The sequence below is a fragment of the Buteo buteo genome, chromosome 23, assembly GCF_964188355.1.
Source record: "Buteo buteo chromosome 23, bButBut1.hap1.1, whole genome shotgun sequence".
In the NCBI taxonomy this organism is placed as follows: domain Eukaryota; kingdom Metazoa; phylum Chordata; class Aves; order Accipitriformes; family Accipitridae; genus Buteo; species Buteo buteo.
The window spans coordinates 12,495,852-12,514,086 of NC_134193.1; the positions used below are offsets into that span (position 1 = coordinate 12,495,852).

Below are 18,235 nucleotides of genomic sequence, written 5' to 3' on the forward strand. Positions count from 1 at the left end.
CTCATAAAGTCCTTTACGTTCAGTTCTCATCCTTGTTGCTCTGAATAACATAAAATCATCAAAAAAAGTTATCACCTCACTGTTTGACCCTGTTTTATGACTATTTAGGAATGCATTGAACTGACATCAGTGCAAAACTCCACTAATGACCCTTCTACACTGAATGTCTTGTGTTTGCAAAGTGGGCTATAGTTGAAAGAAAGATGTTGGAAAATACAATCAAGTTGCATTGTATGTGCCAGACCAGGCATTGAGGTGTTCTTATGGAGGCTTTTTGCCAGTTGTGGGAAATTAATTTCACCTTCATTTTGGTGCTAGGCTGTGCTACCAGCAGGTGGAACACGAATTCTTCAGTTTGTAGAAGACAGAATACAGACTACTATGGTAATGTATAGCTTTAATCAGCTGGATGAAGGACTGTCTGTGCATAAATAGCGTGTAGCTTCTTGTAAGTTCTAAGAACTCTACTAAGTCACAGTCAAAGTCTGAGTGTTTCTTTGCTGTTGCTGTGCATGAGGCAGGAATTAATTACTGTTATTTCATCCCATGTACATTGAGTTGATTAGCTCACAGACCATTGGGGGGAAATGCTGAATATTTTGCATGTGAGCTGTAGTTAAAACATCACACATGCAAGAAGTTTCAACTAAAAAATTAAGTATTTATGAACGTGCTTGACTTTTAGACATCTTACTGAGCTAAGTGTTCTTCAGCCCTCCAAAAAGTACTTAATAATTTTCAACTTTAGAAGTGACTAACTTCTTTCCCCTCTGAATTCCTCTCACAGCTGACTGGAATTGCAATTGGAGCTGCAGTTGCATTACTACTTATAGCAATTGTTGTGTTTGTTGTTTACAGAAGAGTGAAACAATCTAGTAAGTACTCAATGACTATGTATGTTTTAAAAACAGTTTTCTCAGCTGTTTTCAGTATTTTTTTAATAATATGTGGTAGATTCTATGCTGATTCATAATAACTGCTTGCTGTGAAGACAGTGGTTCTTGCAGGAAAACAGCTTTAAAAGGATGAAGAACTTGTGTTGATTTACTTACCCAGGTCTGAACATAGAATTCAGAACTGTCATGTGCAGGATGCTGGAAGTTTTTATTTCTCTAGTGTATGGTAGCCTTAGTATCAGTTGGCATGCAAATAATTTCAACCCTGCTGTGATTTTGCTGTTACAGTAATGAGAAATGGATGAATTAGAGGTTTCCTTTGTGAGATTAAAATTACCTGATCCTTATATCTGTTTAGAGAGCCTTTTCATCTCCTCCGGTGATTAGGTAGAGCCTCAAGCCAGCTCTTCCCTAGTCTGGCTTGGCTAACTGGAGTTGGATAATGAGGTATCTTGTGCTGGTTTAAATTCCAAATGCTGGCCACAAGAGCTTGCTGCTTAGTAGACAGGAGGCACAGCTGTTACAGAGGTAGCAAAATTGACCACCTGTGCTCAGTTTTCTTTCCCTTAGCACAGAGCTGCAGATGGATTCTGATGTGATGCCTCTGTTTCAGAACAACTTCAGCCACATGTGCCTCAGTACAGATTTCGCAAGAGAGACAAAGTGATGTTCTATGGGCGAAAGATCATGAGAAAGGTGAGTGCATCTGGCGTGGTGGGAGGGAAGTAAAGATTAAAATCCAGTTCAGGAGGTGTTGTAAACTACAATACTTTACTTGCTTAGCCCAGCTCCAGGCCTTCAACCTATCAAATTTCACTGGAATTTTGAGGATGTTTCAGAACTCCCAGAATTCTGCCTGAATTGATGCTGATAGAACAGTAATGGCTTCTCTTTCTGGCCAAACCTTACCTCTTTCAAGAATATTTGCAGACAATAAAGGTAGTAATAAATCAATGAATATCTGATTCCTCTCTGGAGTTGATGGTTGTTTAAATATCTATAGTAATCTGTCTTTCTCAGTAATTAGGATTATATTCAAGATATTCAGTGTCTATATTCAGGATTGTCCTTGTCAGATAATGACTTCCAGTACTGCCATTACATTCAGAGCTGACACCTTCTTTCCCATGTGACTCTATCTGCAGAGCAGATACTAGAATTTGCCTTTCTGCAGACTACGTGTGAAGCACACTAAGCATTTCAGCATATGAGCCTTTGTTTTCTTGTACTCAGTTGCAAATAAGACTTGACAAACTCTCTCATTAGAGACTGTTCAAGAGGGGTTTATCCCAAGACTGACCTCTTTGCCTTGGATTGTCACAAGGAATACCACCTGTGCCCTCAGGTTTCTGTCCTGATGTTGTTCCTTGTTCCTGTCCTATTATTCTGAAAGGTCTCCCCAATAATTTTCCATCAGTCAGGAATCTGTTTCTGCATCAGTTGGTTAAATCCTTCAAGGCTATGACTGCCTGTTTGATATTTTCTTCCTTTTTTGTTTTTTTTTGTTTGTTTCGTTTTTACTTTTACCTTTGCAAGTGGCTTTTCTTGGGAAATTGCACAAGAAGACTTGAGGAAATCTGGAGACAGACATTTCCTTTAATGGATTAGGTTAATCTTAGCAGGTAGGCTAGGGGTTCAGCACTGATTGTCTGGATTTCATTTAACTGAAAAGATTAATCTTCCTGTCTTTCTCCTCAAAATACATGCATCCCTTGAAGCTACTTAGTGTATGCAGAATGTGAGATGAGATTCGATTTTTTTTCTGACCAACAATTCCACTATGGTCAAAAGAACTCATCTTTTCAGAGGTGTCATGAGCGGCTATGTCAGCGCAGAGATTTTGCATTTGGTTTTGTTACAAGCTTGTGCAATAGGTCCTGGAGGTTGAGGTGACTTCCTGACTCAACACTTCCCATACCAAAATTTATGTAGCAGCTTCTTGGCTCTCCATGTGCAGTTTTAATATATATGATGCTATTGATAAAGCCTGACTTTGGAAAGCTGCCTCTTACTCAGATGGGGACTCTGACCCTTTTTCAGAGTAACAAATGTTTATTGCTTGCTTGTAGTCATCTGTGGAATGAATGATGATAAAAACAAATGGTTAGAGAAGGAAAAAGACTATTTAATTCTGACTGTGGTAAGTGCTCCCTGTCCTCTGTCCTGTAGAGTCAGAACCAGGGTGTGGGTCTGGTGGGCTCACCGACACAGGGAAGCTGTGAGGCAGGAATGGTACTGACCCCTTTTGGGACCAAAGGCAGAGCATGGCTGAGGATGGTCCTCACTGTGCCCTGTGGGGTAACCTGCTTGAGTCCAGGTGTGCACTCACATCGCCAGGGCACTGAAAACCAACATCTGTAGAAAAATAAGGTACAGGTAAGTAACCTTGCTTTGTTAGTGACTGCTTGTTGAGGAACAATTTCTTTTGTGAGCTGCTACAGCCTTCTGCCTCACACACTGCTAAACTTTGTTTAGGTGAATTCAAATACTTGGACTTAATCAGACACTGTGCTGGTTTAGAACTCTGTTTCATTGTGTAGGGATATTACTCCCTGAACCTTGGTTTTGCATTGCAGATCAGCCTTTACGTAGAACTTGGCCAAAAAAGCCCTCGATGAAAGGAAATTGTGTGTGTGGCCAGCAACTTCATGATTTTAATATTCTTTAATGTAGATATTTATATGTAACACACATAAGTAAAGAATGCTTAGAATTCCACATGGTAAAGTCATTTCAGATAGTTTTCGGTTTGGGGTTTTAGACCTTGCTTTTTGCTTTTATTCCCGAGTAAGACATAGAATATTACAAACTAACTGCTGTTGGTTGTACTTCATGTATTTTTGATAAAATACCAAGATTCTACTTAAAAAAAAAAAAAAGACCCTCCAAACTAATTAAAGATTTCTTTTGTGAGGGAAACTTTTTCCTGGGATTTGACTCTTTGAGAAACAAATGGAGAACTAGTAATATTTTGAAAGTAGTGTTTTCTTGGTCTTGCAGTTGTTGCATTTCTCCAGAAGGTGGCACTTAGTAACTACTAAAACCAAGTACAAGCCTTGCTGCATGTCTGTGGTGCTGTTTGTCACCAACTCAAAAATGAACCAGGCCCTAGTTTGTCAGCATCACAGGCTGCCATAGGAGTACTGGAGCTTTAAATCTTACTTATCTGCCTGATGTTGAGTGTTGCTGAGTGACAACTGTGTAGCTAAGGTTTTGTTTTTTCCCCTCTACCATCCATTACCACTGTAGTAGTTGCTTATTAAAATCAAAGTGTATTCCACTTGCTTTCTAGGAAGAAAGTGATCCTGGAGTAGATGTTGTTCCAATCTTCCAAGGTCTTATATGAGTGCTTCACTCTACTCATGTTCTAATGACTTGGTAAATGAGTTGGAGGCTTTGCAGAGTTGGAACTAGTGGTTGGTTTTTTTGGTTTGTTTTGGTTTTTAGTAAATGTTTTTGTTTTCATTATTTCCTCCTAGGTTACAACTCTTCCAAACTCTCTGGTTGGGAACACTATGCCTCGCCAAAGGATGCGGAAGCGGGCAAAAGTTTTATCTTTGGCTAAAAGGTACTTGGGCTTTTGAGAAGGGGAAAATTCATGCCATGGAGGCTGGTTTTGTGTTTTTTTTTGTTTGTGGTATGGAATCTGTCCCTAGCCTAGCACTTTTCCATAGCTGCTGTTTTTTCACAGTCCTGTCAGCTATGCATCAGTCTAGCATTTTGCTGGGAAGTTTGCTGAAATGGAATGGTTTATGTACATAGCACTGTGTCTAGTTTTGCTGAGGAAAGGCCAGGAGGGTGGAATGCTACTGTTTTATCTAATTGATAATGTGTAACTTAGCATGGTGTGCATTTAGTATTGCAGTCAACCTACGGTGTCAGTATACAGCCCATGCTTAAGACAAATGAGGAGACTTCCTGAACTTTCTGACTTGTGTTTTTCTTTGTAGGATTCTGCGTATTAAGAAGGAATGTCCAACTCTGCAGCCAAAAGAACCACCTCCCTCTTTGCTAGAGGCAGATCTAACTGAATTTGATGTAAAGAATTCCCATTTGCCATCGGAAGTCCTATACATGCTTAAAAATGTTAGGTAATGTTAAACAGAAAGATAAGTTTGGATTTTTGTTTTGACAAATGTTCAAGTGATCTAAATATTTGGCAGTTTGTGTCAAGTCTTAAATTTTATCACTGCATGGTCAGAGTCTTTGAGTCTTTAAGCAGTTGACTGAAAATTCACCTGACCATGAGGAAAGAATAAATGACTTCTAACTTTCTAGAAACGTTAAGAAAATAGTTGAGTGCATTTTTAGGAAGAAAAAAAAAGAGAGGGGGGGGGAAAAAGATGTAGATTAGTGGCCTAAATTCAGGGATAGTCATAATAAAGCTCTTCTAACATGAACAGATTTCTGTTAGTGTGTTTTAAAAATTCTCTTTAGACTATATCAGACAATTTTTTGGTACAGAAAAGCATCATAATTGGTAGATGTTAATTGGATACCATATTGATGACTCTCTGAACTGCAGAATCTTTTAATTCTCTGGATAAAAAGTTGCAAATGGAATCAAAGTTAACTTAATCCCCACAGCTCTTTGGCAGGTTAAGAAGAAGGGATGGTCTTTGTGCCTGTTCAGCAAGGATTAAATTTGCTGAGACAGCAAAGAAGATGAGATCTTCCAATCCGTAATTTTGGTTTTGTGTATGTTCATTTTTCTCCCAATTATGATGTAATGTAGTCATGAAGGTCATATACTCTAATAAACCTGCTATTTATGTCATCTAAACTTTCTGCTGTAGAATTATGATCTCCTGTGACTAATTGATGTTGCAGTAGAATTTGATTGATTGATCCTGTTAAATGTGATCTAATGGAGCTATGTGGAGGGCCCTTTTTGTGCTGTGCACAGAAGGCTCAGGTTTAAGCCATGTATTTCTGTCTGCCTGGTAGTGACTGACTAGTTTCAGTATTGAAGGAGTCCAGTTGTGCATTACCTGAAGAGGATGGAATATTCCAAACTTACAGGTACATGCAGATGACAGGAATTTTTCCCTTTGTTTTCAGTATTTCTCATGTGTTCCTGTTAGGTGGTCAGGGTAGCTATACTAAAAGGGAAATTTCCATAGAGTAACTTTCCTCATGCAATGTGTGAATCTTGCAGGTTTTTATATATCTTCCCCTTCAAAAGCCATGCTGGTGTGTGTTTGAGGAAGACTGGATTTACTTCCTTCTGAGCCTGCTGGCATTGCTCAGAGTGCTGCTCAAAGGGAAACTCCAGTATTTACAGTTTTCAGCATTTTACAGTACTTTGGCACTTGTGTCTTGGCGAGTTCTGCTCTTTCTGCCATGCTGTTGGACAGCCATGCAACAACTGACTCGGGTTCCTCTGCTATTCATGCCTGGGGACTTTGCTAATTTAGGAAGGATTTGCTAGGGGCAGTGGTGATTTTAGATTTACCTTTGCGTTTTCTTTCCTGCAGGGTCCTTGGCCACTTTGAGAAACCTCTTTTCCTGGAACTGTGCAAGCATATGGTTTTTGTGCAATTGCATGAAGGTGAATACATCTTTCGTCCTGGGCAGCTGGATAACAGCATCTACGTTGTGCAGGATGGCAAGCTGGAAGTTTGCATTCAAGAAAGTGTAAGAATAAACTGATCTGTGGTTCTTGAGATAAATCTGTTGGCACAGCATATAGGTTGGCATGAATCATTACGCATTGATTAAACTTAGACATTTGAATCATAGTGATTTAGAAAGGATTACTTCCAACCTTTCAGGACCATGATATTTGTAAAGATCAAGGTTTTTATCTGTGATCCCCCATGTCTTGGATGAGAGAGCGAAACGCAATGGTGATAAGGCATTCTGAAATGTCTTCACGTACTCTGGTTGCGTAGTTATTGAGGGAGGACAGGGTGCAAGATGGGCTTTGCATAGAACTGAAAACATTCTCCTTTTGGATAGTAGTTATATAAAATAGTTAAGTATACAGAGCAGGAGAGACCAAGTACACTTCACAATATTCTAACGTGGTAGTTAGCAGGTTTGCCTGGGAGGTCGAAGAATCAGATTCATTTTTGGGTAGACAGGGGAAAGAAATGAAGGTTTGTTTTATGGGTGAGTCTTAAAATGTGGAGTGCTAGCCCTTGTAATCCCTTCTGCCAATTCAGATTTTTTTTTTTCTTCCTGACCGAACTTTGAGTTTAGCTTTAACATGTGAACAGTTTTGTGATGGCTGAAAATGCAGGGGGTTTATGTTTGTAAATTATCTCAAATTTGCTGATTTCTGTATAGGTTTGTATTTTGCTGTTCTTTGTTTTGTACTCTTTCTTGACATGTAATCCCTTGATAAAGGGAGCTAATACTGTCTCAGAGTGAAGGAAGCTTTTTTTTATTTTATTGGTTGTTACACAGCAAAGACAAGCAGTTCACATCTCCTAGACAAAACTGGCTTTTAGTTTCTTTTAATTTATCAGTTTTCTTGGTGGTTTGAAACTTTGGTGGTTTGAATTAGCACATTTCCATCAGAGCAGAGAGAAAACAAGCATCCAAGTTATAATGGAGGACCATTTCTTTTAGGGCTGCTCAGAGTATCTGGGAGAATAAGACTGAGTTAAGCTTTCTGAAATGCTCCATATATGCCAAATATGCAACTATGAGCCTGCAGTAATCTATCCTACACTTGCAGGATGGAACAGAAGTGGTTGTTAAGGAAGTGCTGGCAGGAGACAGCGTCCACAGCCTTCTCAGCATTCTTGATGTTATCACGGTAAGTTCTTGAACGTGCAGGTTTTCTGCAGTGCTGCTTTATGTCACAGAGCTTGTTGGGGGAAGTAGACTTTGAATATTGCTAGGAAAGAATCAGAATGGAAAATGTTTCTTTGACCAATTCTTTTCCTCCTTCCAGGCCTTCACAGCTGTAAACTTAGTGCTGTGGTATGTAAGTTGGTTGTGAAACATGTATGCTTGACAGTGTAACACTTGCTATTTCTGATAAGCAGTAGGATTTGAATTATTCTTTTATGGCTGGAAAACTGAGGCACGGTTTGATTTGCTCAAGGTCATAAAGCAGTCGGGAGGAGGATCAGGTTAGGGCCCAAGAGTCCAGGCTTTTGCACTGCTTGATTTGTTACTTACCGAATTTATTTTTATTTAGCCTAATGAAAATAAATCTGGCAGTTGTTATTACTGTAATTATACTGTGAAACCAGTTGATGGATTTAATTTTTTCCTAATATGCTAATGTTGCTGGTAACCATTGGAAGGTTGTGCTCTTTGGCAGGCAACAAGATGAGCTAAATGCTACGTGGTTGTATTTATTGCACAAATTAGTGGTGTGGATTTTGTTTCAATTGGAATTACAGTGATGGTTTTGCTGAAATTGTCACAGTGCATCAGTTTAGGAATACCTAAATTGAAGGTGGAGAATTCATTGTTTTCGATAATACGCAAGCACTTAAAGTGCTTACTTGAAGGATTTTTGATAGTTGAGAGGATGCAGATAATCTAATCAATAAGTTGTGCATATTTGACCTTGTATTGTGTTTCTCTTGTGCTTGGCTGTCTCCTTTCATTAAAAAGTACTGTTATTCTATGTGTAAGTAGTTTTAATGATTCTGTTAAGTGTTCTTTGCCACTTTTAGATGCAAGCATGTATCTATATATCTGTATATATAATTTCCATAAAACCTATTGAAAGTGATAAACAATTTTTAAGCTTGGTCACACTTTCTTATGTAGAAAGTAGTGGCACGTGAATAATTTGGACTATACAAGTCTAGTTCGTTCTGTCAAATCCATATTAATAGCAGATTTAGAGGTATCTTTGCCCTTGTTACTTCCACTAATAAATTTCCTTAATGATAATATTCTAAAGAGCAGGACCATTGTATAGGAACAAGAATACTAGTCATGTTCTTTTCCTATATTCTTTTTGAATAAACAAGAGGAAATCCTTCTGGTATGACAGTGGTTTGTGGTGGTTTGGGTCTTTTTGTTGTTGTTGTTGGTGGTGGTTTTTTGGGTTGTTTTTTTTTTGTTTTTTTTTTTTTTTTTAAAGGGTGGTTGCCATTCATTTTATGGTGGTGGGATTTTGTGGTGGTGGGTTTTTTTGGTTGTTTGGGGGGGAGGTTGTTTTTTTTTTTTAATTCTCATTCTATTTTTTTTTTTCTCTTTCTCATTAGTTATACCACTGGTAAATCAGGAGATAAAAGTTATTGAAAGTGTGTTGAAAAGAGTTATGAGCATGCAGAAGAGTATATAACCAAAAACTTTGCAATTTTTTTTTTTTCTTAAGTAACTTGTTCTCATTAATTTTTGTAACTCTATCTTTTCTCCCTTGTTTCCCAGCTTTGTGAAATGGTTGTTTTATTTCTGTTTTTCCTCTTCCTTATGCTCTTTGCTGACTTTAGTTATAGCAGTAGCATGACAATGGGCAAGGAGAGACAAAGTAGCATTGACCAAAATAGAGGAGACTTCTCAGTGGCATTCCAAATTAGTGAATGACTCTTAGAACTTCCTGCAGATACTATAACCTTAATTAAGTTTCGCTGTACCACCAAACACATGGATCTGACATGAAAAAAGAATGTATTTAGAGAGGATTTGAGTTGTCTGAGCTGAATTTGTGATTCCCTTGACTGATTTTGTAACGCATGACGTCAGCCAGCCCCCCACTAGGTTGAGAGATGTGCAAGAAAATGGAGGTTGCTGCAAGAATTGGTGATGTCTTGTTGTTGGATCTAAAAGAAAGGTCACACAAGAGGTACTTTCTAATGTAATTTTCTAATTTTTAAAATTGAAAAGTCCCCTTAGATCTACTAAATACAAAGATACCAGCTGTGACATAAGAGACTTGTTCTGTATTTCACTTATTCTGAGAAAAGCTAAATGCTGCTTTCTCAAAACTTCAAGGAGAAACTGGAAGCTTTTGAATCCAAGTAGATGCTAGCCCTTTCCTGGCATTTTGGGACAATTCTGTGTTGTAGTTAATCTGACTCTGAATTGATACTGCCTCAAATGTTAAAGAAGTCTCTGAACTGAACATTGTTGATGTCCATGCGAATGTTTTCAGAAGCTGTTGCTGAGTGCTCACTCAACCCATATGTGCAGTCAGATCTTTTTCCTGACCAGTGAATTTTCATTCAGAGTTAAATGGGACAAATAGAAATGGCATTTGGTGCTGATTGCTAGAGCTTTGGGTTTTAGTCTTCTTTTGTCCTCCATGTGGAGATGGTATTTAGAAAACTGCGAGCAGGTGGCATAGTTGGAATGAAAAAGAAGAGACTGGGAGGAATATTAATCAATTGCCAGTGACCGAGGGGAGAAAAATTAAAGCCTGAGGATTTAAAGAAGCTAAAAAACCACTTGGATAAAGGTGAGCCTGCAGGGCTCAAGTCTGTTCAAATGGCAGTGGACAAGATAGATGAGTTTATAAAAAAGCAATTGATTGCTGCAGGAACTTTGGGTTGCAGCAGTGTTGCTGTAGTGTGGAAGATGGCAGGTAGGAGTGGAGGAAGACAAAATCCAAGCAATGGGAATAGGGAGAATATGCCAGATTTTGGGGTACAAAAAGAAGTTACCACTCCAGGTAGGAGAGTATAAGGCACCTGTGTCTCTTGTATCAGATTTCTTAGCCAAATTCATTTGGATCTGGCCATTCCCTGTCATCTGGATCCAACTACGGCTTTAGCTGTGAAATTTGTCACCTACAATATTTAATTACTCCACAGCTCTTAAAAGAAGACAGAAGTAAATAGTTATCCATGTTGAGAACAAAAAGTTCTCTGTTGAAAAAGCCCTGTTTCACTACTGATTATAACTTAACTGTTCCTTGTGACCTCAGTGTGTGATTGTAAAATAGTATAATTTAAACATGGTATTCTCCATGTGCTGCTGCTTACATTATATTTGAGAGAGCTGACAATTACAGAAGCATTTCCTCTTCATGTTCCTCTGACAGCTTTTAGCATGTTCCAAACCAGTTAGATGTGGTGGTTGGCCCTTTCAAAAGCAGGCTGCTCTCATGCAGAGATTTTGAAAAGAAAAGATTATATGCTGAAAAACTGGAGGGGTGGGCTGTTCTTCGGAGAAAAAGGCTGCTGCATTATTATCCTAAAACTGCTTTTCTGAGAAACTGTCAGCATCGGTCTATCCTCAAACAAGCACTGTTCAGAAAAAAAAAAAAAAATCACACTTTACTGGGTAGGATGTAGACCATAGAAACGTGATACACGGTGCTTATTTTGCTCTTTTGAATAACTGTTAAGGAACACTATTAAACTTAATGCTTATCCTTTGTCCAGTGACTAAAGATTTAATAGATTTCCTTAGTTTTTCACTATGTATTTGGTGTAGAGATTGGTACAAAATACAGTTGGTGGCAAATATAGTGATGTACATACATAAAAGCAGACTATATACATGGAACCTGATGAGAAGCATCCACAGGTCCTGAGGGAACTGACAGATGAAGTGTCTGAGCCACTATCCCTCATATTTGAGAAGTTGTGGTAGTCCAGTGAAGTTCCTACTGAACTGACTGGAAAAGGGGAAACATAACCCCCATTTTTAAAAAGGGAAAAAAAGAAGACCTGGGGAACTACATGCCAGTCAGTCTCACCTCTGTTCCTGTCAAGATCATGGAACAGATTCTCCTGGAAACTGTGCTAAGGCACATGGGAAATGAGGAGGTGATTGGTGACAGCCAGCATGGCTTCACTGAGGGCAAATAGTGCCTGACAGATTTGGTGGCCTTCTATGACTGGGTTACAGTGTTGATGGATAAGGGAAGAGCAACTCATGTCATCTACCTGGCCTTGTGCAAAGCATTTGACACTGTCCCACATGACATCCTTGTCTCTAAATTGGAGAGACGTGGATTTGACGGATGGACCGCTTGGTGGATAAGGAATTGACTGGATGGTCACACTCAAAGAGTTGCGGTCAATGGCTTGATGTCAAGTGGAGAGCAGTGACGAGTGGCGTTCCTCAGGGGTCGGTATTGGGACTGGTGCTGTTTAACATCTTTGTTGGTGACATGGACAGTGGGATTGAGTGAGTGCACCCTCGGCAAGTTTGCCAACAATGCCAAGCTGTGCAGTGTGGTTGACACACTGGAGGGAAGGCATGCCATCCAGAGGGACCTTGACAGGCTTGAGAGGTGGGCCCATGTGAACCACATGAAGTTCAACAAGGCCAAGTGCAAGGTCCTGCCTATGGGTCAGGGCAATCCTAAGCACAAATACAGACTGGGTGGAGAATAGATTGAGAACAGCCCTGCAGAGAGGGAGTTGGGGTTACTGGTGGATGAAAAACTGGAAGTGAGCCGGCAATGTGCGTTTGCAGCCCAGAAAGCCAACCGTATCCTGGGCTGCATCAAAAGCGTGACCAGCAGGTCGAGGGAGGTGATTCTCCTCTTCTACTCCCCTCTTGTGAGACCCCACCTGGAGTACAGTGTTCAGCTCTGGGGCCCCCAACATAAGAAGGACATGGATCTGCTCAAGCGGGTCCAGAGAAAGGCCGTGAAGACGATTGAGGGCTGGAGCACCTCTCCTATGAAGACAGGCTGAGAGAGTTGGGGTTGTTCAGCCTGTAGAAGAGGAGGCTCTGGGGAGACCTTATAGGAGCCTTCCAGTACCTAAAGGGGGCCTCCAGGAAAGCCAGAGAGGGACTTTTTACAAGGGCATGCAGTGATAGGACAAGGGGTAATGGCTTTAAACTGAAAGAGGTTAGATTCCGATTAGATGTGAGGAAGTTCTTTACTGTGAGGGTGGTGAGGCACTGGAACAGGTTGCCCAGAGAAGTTGTAGGTGCCACAGCCCTGGCAGTGTTCAGGGCCAGGTTGGATGGGGCTTTGAGCAACCTGGTCTAGTGGAAGGTGTCCCTGCCCATGGCAGGGGGGGTTGAAACTACATGATCATTAAGGTCCCTTCCAAGCCAAACCATTCTATGATTCTATGAATTCCAAATGACTTCTTTGTCTAAAGCCAGGCTTTAAACTGGCCTGTAAAAGAGGAATGTTGCATTTATTTTTGGGTACAGTAAAACACAGAAGTGTCATTTTTAAATTTCTTTACTTAATTAAAAGAAACCCTGGAAAACTGAAGACACCTGGTGGCTTTGCATTGTAGGTCAAAGAGATGTTTAAAATTTCAAATCCCTCAGGAACTTGAAAATCAAAGCTATTAATATCATCACCAGATTTTATAAAAAGGTCAGCTGAAGTTGGTGTAATTAGGAAATTGGTTCCAATTAATTTAATTTAATTTTAGAATCTGCTTCATCGTGACTTCCAGACCAGCAAGGCAGACAGAGCTGTAGCTTTATTTTCCAGAGTGGTTATAGTTATGCAGAATGTATCTTGTTTGGTTTTGCTGTGTCGTTTAGGCAGAAATTCTTCTGCAGTGATTGTGTTTAGTTGTCTGATGCTCTGGAAGACTTGCAAGTTTTTTTATTTGTAATCAGCATTTAGCATCTGTGTGTTTAGTGTTTGGAAAAATTTGCCTTCTGCTGCTCAGGAGGAATGAAAGCTTCAGAAGCTGTAAGGTGAATGTTAAAGTAGAAACTCCATTTCTTCCTTAGCTCCTGCTCCATACCATGAAAGGCCTCCTTTTATCTTAGAAATATTGGATAAATCAATATTTCATGTATTGGTAAATGAATTCATGACTTACAGGTATTCTTTTCAGTAGTTACTAATGGGGTACAGGGGTGTTGCTTGGAGTCTTTTATCCAAGTGTTTGGCAGTAGATTTTTGTTCAAATCTATTCTGATTCAAGGGGGAAAAGCCTAAATCAAAGGCTTGCTGTCCAGTGTAAAAAAAATCTCTGTATTCTATCCACTTACAGTTTTATTTTTCATTGGTTTGTTAATTCTCCATCTGTTCTTCGAGCAACTCAGGATGGTCGAGGCCCAGTTTATCTCAAGTAAAAAGAAGCTGTTTGGCTTTGTCATTTGGAATATTTCATATATATATGAATATACATGAAGATATGTATATATATCTTGAAACACAAGAAGTCTGCCTGGTTTTTGTCTTTTCATTATGTATGTAATTACTATACAGTTTTGTTTGTATTTTTTGCTGAATATGTGAGTCTATGGTTGCTATTGCAGCAAATAGCTTGGTCATCAGTACAGATAATAAAATCAACAAAACCTCTTTTCTTTGCAGTTTGGAATAGTGGGAAGTTGAAATACTTCTGAAGCCTGGCTTTGTCCGTAATAAAACTGTAACAGAGTTGACAGACTAGCCAGTTCCCCTTAACCTGGTACAGCTTCTTATAGCTCTTGTTTCTCTACCTCTGTCTCTGTATAATGCTATTGAAATTGCTGGTGTGAATTCACCTGGCCATGCTGCCCTCATTACACCACCTGTAGGTCATAGAGCATAAGTTCAAGGCTTTTTTGTGGTTGGATGATGTCTGTCAAGCATATACAATATCAAAGTAGAAATCTGGGAAGGGATTGGGAAGAATTAGGTCAGATAATTGGTGAATTAAACTTGTGTCTCTGAAACTTTCTGTTAGGGTCACCCTGCTCCATATAAAACGGTTTCAGCCCGAGCAGCCATTCCATCCGCTATATTGCGACTTCCAGCAAGTGCCTTTCAAGATGTCTTCCAGAAATATCCTGAAACTCTTGTTAGAGTGGTACAGGTAAGCTTTGTTGTTAAGCATAATTGGGGGGTGGGGGAGAAATCACTCTAATTTCAAAGTTACAAGGAAGACATTTTGAAGTTCGGCAAGCTCATCATCCTTTTGCAGATATGAAACTGTTGAGTATAGCTTCTTTTCAAGATTTGGACTAGTTCTGCTATTACTCTTGCTGTTAGAGCCTTAGACTTAATCATCTCAGCATTAATCATGTACAGGAAGAAATAATTCATATATATATATATATACACACACACACATTGAATCAGTTTCTGCATGTGATAGCCTCTCGAATCGGCCTGATCTGCGCTGTAAGCTTGTGGTCCTGGTGGAGTAGAATATGCTGGCATGGGCTCCGCATCATGGTTATGTACCAACAAGGCTTCAAAATGGCTTAGAGTATGGAAAAGACTGTCACATATTCTGAAAAAGGGCAGATGTACCATCAGAAGCTGTTTGTTGAGGTGTGATGCTTTGTAAAATTCAAAAAATTCAGTCTGACGTGAATTTCCACTTCAGAAGCGATTGTCAGCATCTGAGGAAATTGCTGTGCTTTGTATTAGTTTTAAGTTCACCTTCCCTTGCTTTGCAGGAGCTTAGACAGTTTTCAAGTGAGCACTGCAAATATGTCTTGTACATCCTGCAAGTGGATGTTAATGCAGGGACTAGTGTATTAATGATTTCAGTTTGGAGAGTTTGCCAAGTGGTGCACTGTCCCACAGGTATAATAGTCAAATGGTGCACGTGACCTCATGAGTTATTCTGGTCTGTCCTTTTGTTTTACTATCCCTTCTAAATCTTTTTGTCCTTGCAAACTGTTCTGGTATCTGGATGATTTATGAGTGACACATGAACCTCCTAATACTGATGGTTGAGGAAAACAGCTCATTATACCAATTTAATGTGCTTCGTGAGAGCTGATAAAAAAAGGGAGGATGGCTTAACAGTGGGAATAAGCTGCCAGGGCAGAGGAAGGTCAGGTAGCAGTGATGTCTTATGTTAGTTTAGAGTGCTTGCAGAGCAGTAGCACAGGCTCTGTATGGGGAAAGCTGGAATAAATTTTTTTTAATGAGGGGGGAAAAATGGAAGCAAATGCTTTTATTTCAAGGCGTGTTTATTATTAACATTTACAGAAAACAAAAAGCACTATTTGGTGTTTGGGAGTAAGACTTTGGATTCTTATGCCATCAAATGATTGTGAAGTCTTTGGTAAATCACTTGAATTTATCTTTGCCTCGATTTATCAAGTACTAAAAAGGAATTTCAGCTTAGGGTACAGTCTGTATTTTATAAACTGCCTTCAGGTAGCCTGGAACATAACTGTATCTAAATGCAAGAACAAGTGTGGGAGAATGCTAAATCCATTCCTATTGCTTGTTGATTTCCTGTTTCTAGATCATCATGGTAAGGCTGCAGAGAGTAACATTCCTCGCTTTGCACAACTACCTTGGTCTGACTACTGAGCTCTTCAATTGTGTAAGTTTGGGGTACATTTTATCTGCTCTTCCTATGCAGCCTGGCTGTGACTTGGCACAGAGAGTTTTTCCTTCTTTCAGGAGATCGTAAAGCAAGTGTTACATATCAATTTAATAATGACAGTACTTGAAGTAAGGTGCTTGTTATAACCAGCCCATAAAATCCAGCCTATGCTGATGCCTGGGGAATTGTGGGGGGAAGCTTAAATTTCAAAAATTTGAAGAAGTGCATCACTTCAAACTGGTGTATGTGCACATACATCAGTATGTTTTAGCAGTCCTGACATTAGTTAATGATACTGAGTCACTTCTACCTATAATACTACAAAGGATGTACCCTTGGTGGAGGAGGATCAGGTCAGGGAATACTTAAGCAAACTGGACATACATGAGTCCACGGGCCATGATGGGATGCACCTAGGAATGCTGAGGGAGGTGGCAGATATCATTGTAAGGCTACCTTTGATAATCTTTGATTGATCACCACAACTGAGAGAAGCACCCCAGGGGTCAATACAAGGTCCAGTCCTGTTTAACATGTATGGGTGTGTGGTTTACGTTTGCCTTTTCACCTTGCTCCTTGCAGCAGAGCCAAGCCATCCCGCTCATCTCTGTGACAAGTGTAACATCTGGAGGAAGTTCAAGCAAAGCAGTAAAAAGACAAGTGTCTAATGTGTCAGAGGAAGATCGTGGAGAAAAGTTCGAAAAAGCTGCGGAAGCACTGGAAATAGGTAATGTTTCTGGAAATGTGTAGTAACTGTCCTTTGTGATGTTCTTATAATTGTGGTATCGATCAGAGGATTTTTATTTGATTAGAGTAGTTAGGGATTGTCTTAAATCAGTTTCAGGTTTGAAGTCTTTGGATAGTCCTTAGCTTTAACAGGAAATTATTACTGTGTTGTTAATGATATCAATGGGGGAGGGGAAAGGGGGGAAAAAAGTGGCTCCTCATGTTGACTTCATAGAAGAAGCTGTGAAAATTCTGCACTCTAGATACTAGCAGAAGAATTGCTGGATATGTGTAGGCTTTCAGGTTGAAGTGTCAGAATGGAAGCTAAATCTCAGAAAATAAATTGAGTTTAATTTTCCCTCTGAACCTGAAAAATTCTTTTTAATCAAATCAAAAGCAGGAAGCAGGTTTAAACAATGTTTAATGTTGGCATTTCAAAACCTTTAACACAGCCTTTAATAAGTTTTAACAGTGGATAGTGAGAGGTTCTTGCTGTCAATGAAATTTATTTTATTAGGGAGTACCTTGTGTATATTTGTAAAACTTTTTTTTCTGTATTTCAGATACGTTGAAGCTTTCTGGTACAGAAAACTCTGAGCATGTTTTCAGGAGAAGCCTTTCTTCACCTCCCTACGCAGGGTCTGCAGAGACTTCTAGTAAGTAGTGCTCGGCAAAATTGTGGGAAATATGTAATGTACGTGTCATATGGGGGAAGACACGTACTCTTTGCAGCATTGGGTTAGATAAGCTTCCTGTTAATGTTAGATAATCATCTTGCAGTAGTACTGCTTCCTAACTCATTTGTCAAAAATTTACTTTCTGAAGTAACAAATGGACTGTTACCTAAGAGATCATTCCCTTGCTGTCTTTATTAGCAATGGGGAACATACAGTACTTTGGCTACCGAGAGACCTGCAGATGAAGAGTTTTATTAATTGATATAACTGAAACAAAGTGACATATGATGATATGCTGTCATCTTTCATGTGAAAGATGACACATGATTCTTGCTTGGCTGATTGTCCCAAAGAGCATGTTACATGGCTTTGTTGCTTTTAGAGGAATGTTTTTTGAGTGGGCAATAAAAGTGATTTATCATTGAATGCTCTGATGAGACATTTATGGGGCTGAGCTGTTTTGATGCTACACTATTCATTTCGGTGAACTTCAGTCATCTCCACTGTAGACATCTTCCTCTGAGCCAGTTGTTAAGGTTAACTTTATGTTCAAGGTAGAAACACTGGAACTTCTTGGGTGAATCACAGAAGGAAGGCATCTGTCTTCCCTTAGCTGAGTACCAAACTAACCATCTTGAGATAGTTGTAAGGTCATGCTTAGATACTGTAGTCGTTATAAAGATATTGTCGTTATAAAGTCGTAGTCGTTATAAAGATAGAGAAGTCATATAAAGTTTAATTGGTGGAATAAAGGTATCCTGGATACATTAGAAGATACATGTATTGCTTCTGTTGACTATGAAAT

The 18,235-nt window shown here is 39.4% G+C and overlaps 1 protein-coding gene across 3 annotated transcripts in view; it reads left to right on the forward strand.

The window, feature by feature from the left end:
* PNPLA7 (patatin like domain 7, lysophospholipase) overlaps nucleotides 1-18,235 on the forward strand; it is a 130,302-nt gene that overhangs the window by 2,440 nt on the left and 109,627 nt on the right. For 2 of the 3 annotated variants that reach the window (XM_075055890.1, XM_075055891.1), the window contains exons 3-13: nucleotides 319-384; nucleotides 788-875; nucleotides 1,510-1,592; nucleotides 4,376-4,464; nucleotides 4,847-4,987; nucleotides 6,374-6,533; nucleotides 7,582-7,662; nucleotides 14,423-14,551; nucleotides 15,944-16,024; nucleotides 16,610-16,754; nucleotides 17,317-17,409. In XM_075055890.1, coding sequence (XP_074911991.1) covers nucleotides 319-384; nucleotides 788-875; nucleotides 1,510-1,592; nucleotides 4,376-4,464; nucleotides 4,847-4,987; nucleotides 6,374-6,533; nucleotides 7,582-7,662; nucleotides 14,423-14,551; nucleotides 15,944-16,024; nucleotides 16,610-16,754; nucleotides 17,317-17,409 — 1,156 coding nt within the window. The remainder of the gene's footprint in view (nucleotides 1-318; nucleotides 385-787; nucleotides 876-1,509; nucleotides 1,593-4,375; nucleotides 4,465-4,846; nucleotides 4,988-6,373; nucleotides 6,534-7,581; nucleotides 7,663-14,422; nucleotides 14,552-15,943; nucleotides 16,025-16,609; nucleotides 16,755-17,316; nucleotides 17,410-18,235) is intronic. The other variant, XM_075055892.1, reaches the window with a different exon arrangement.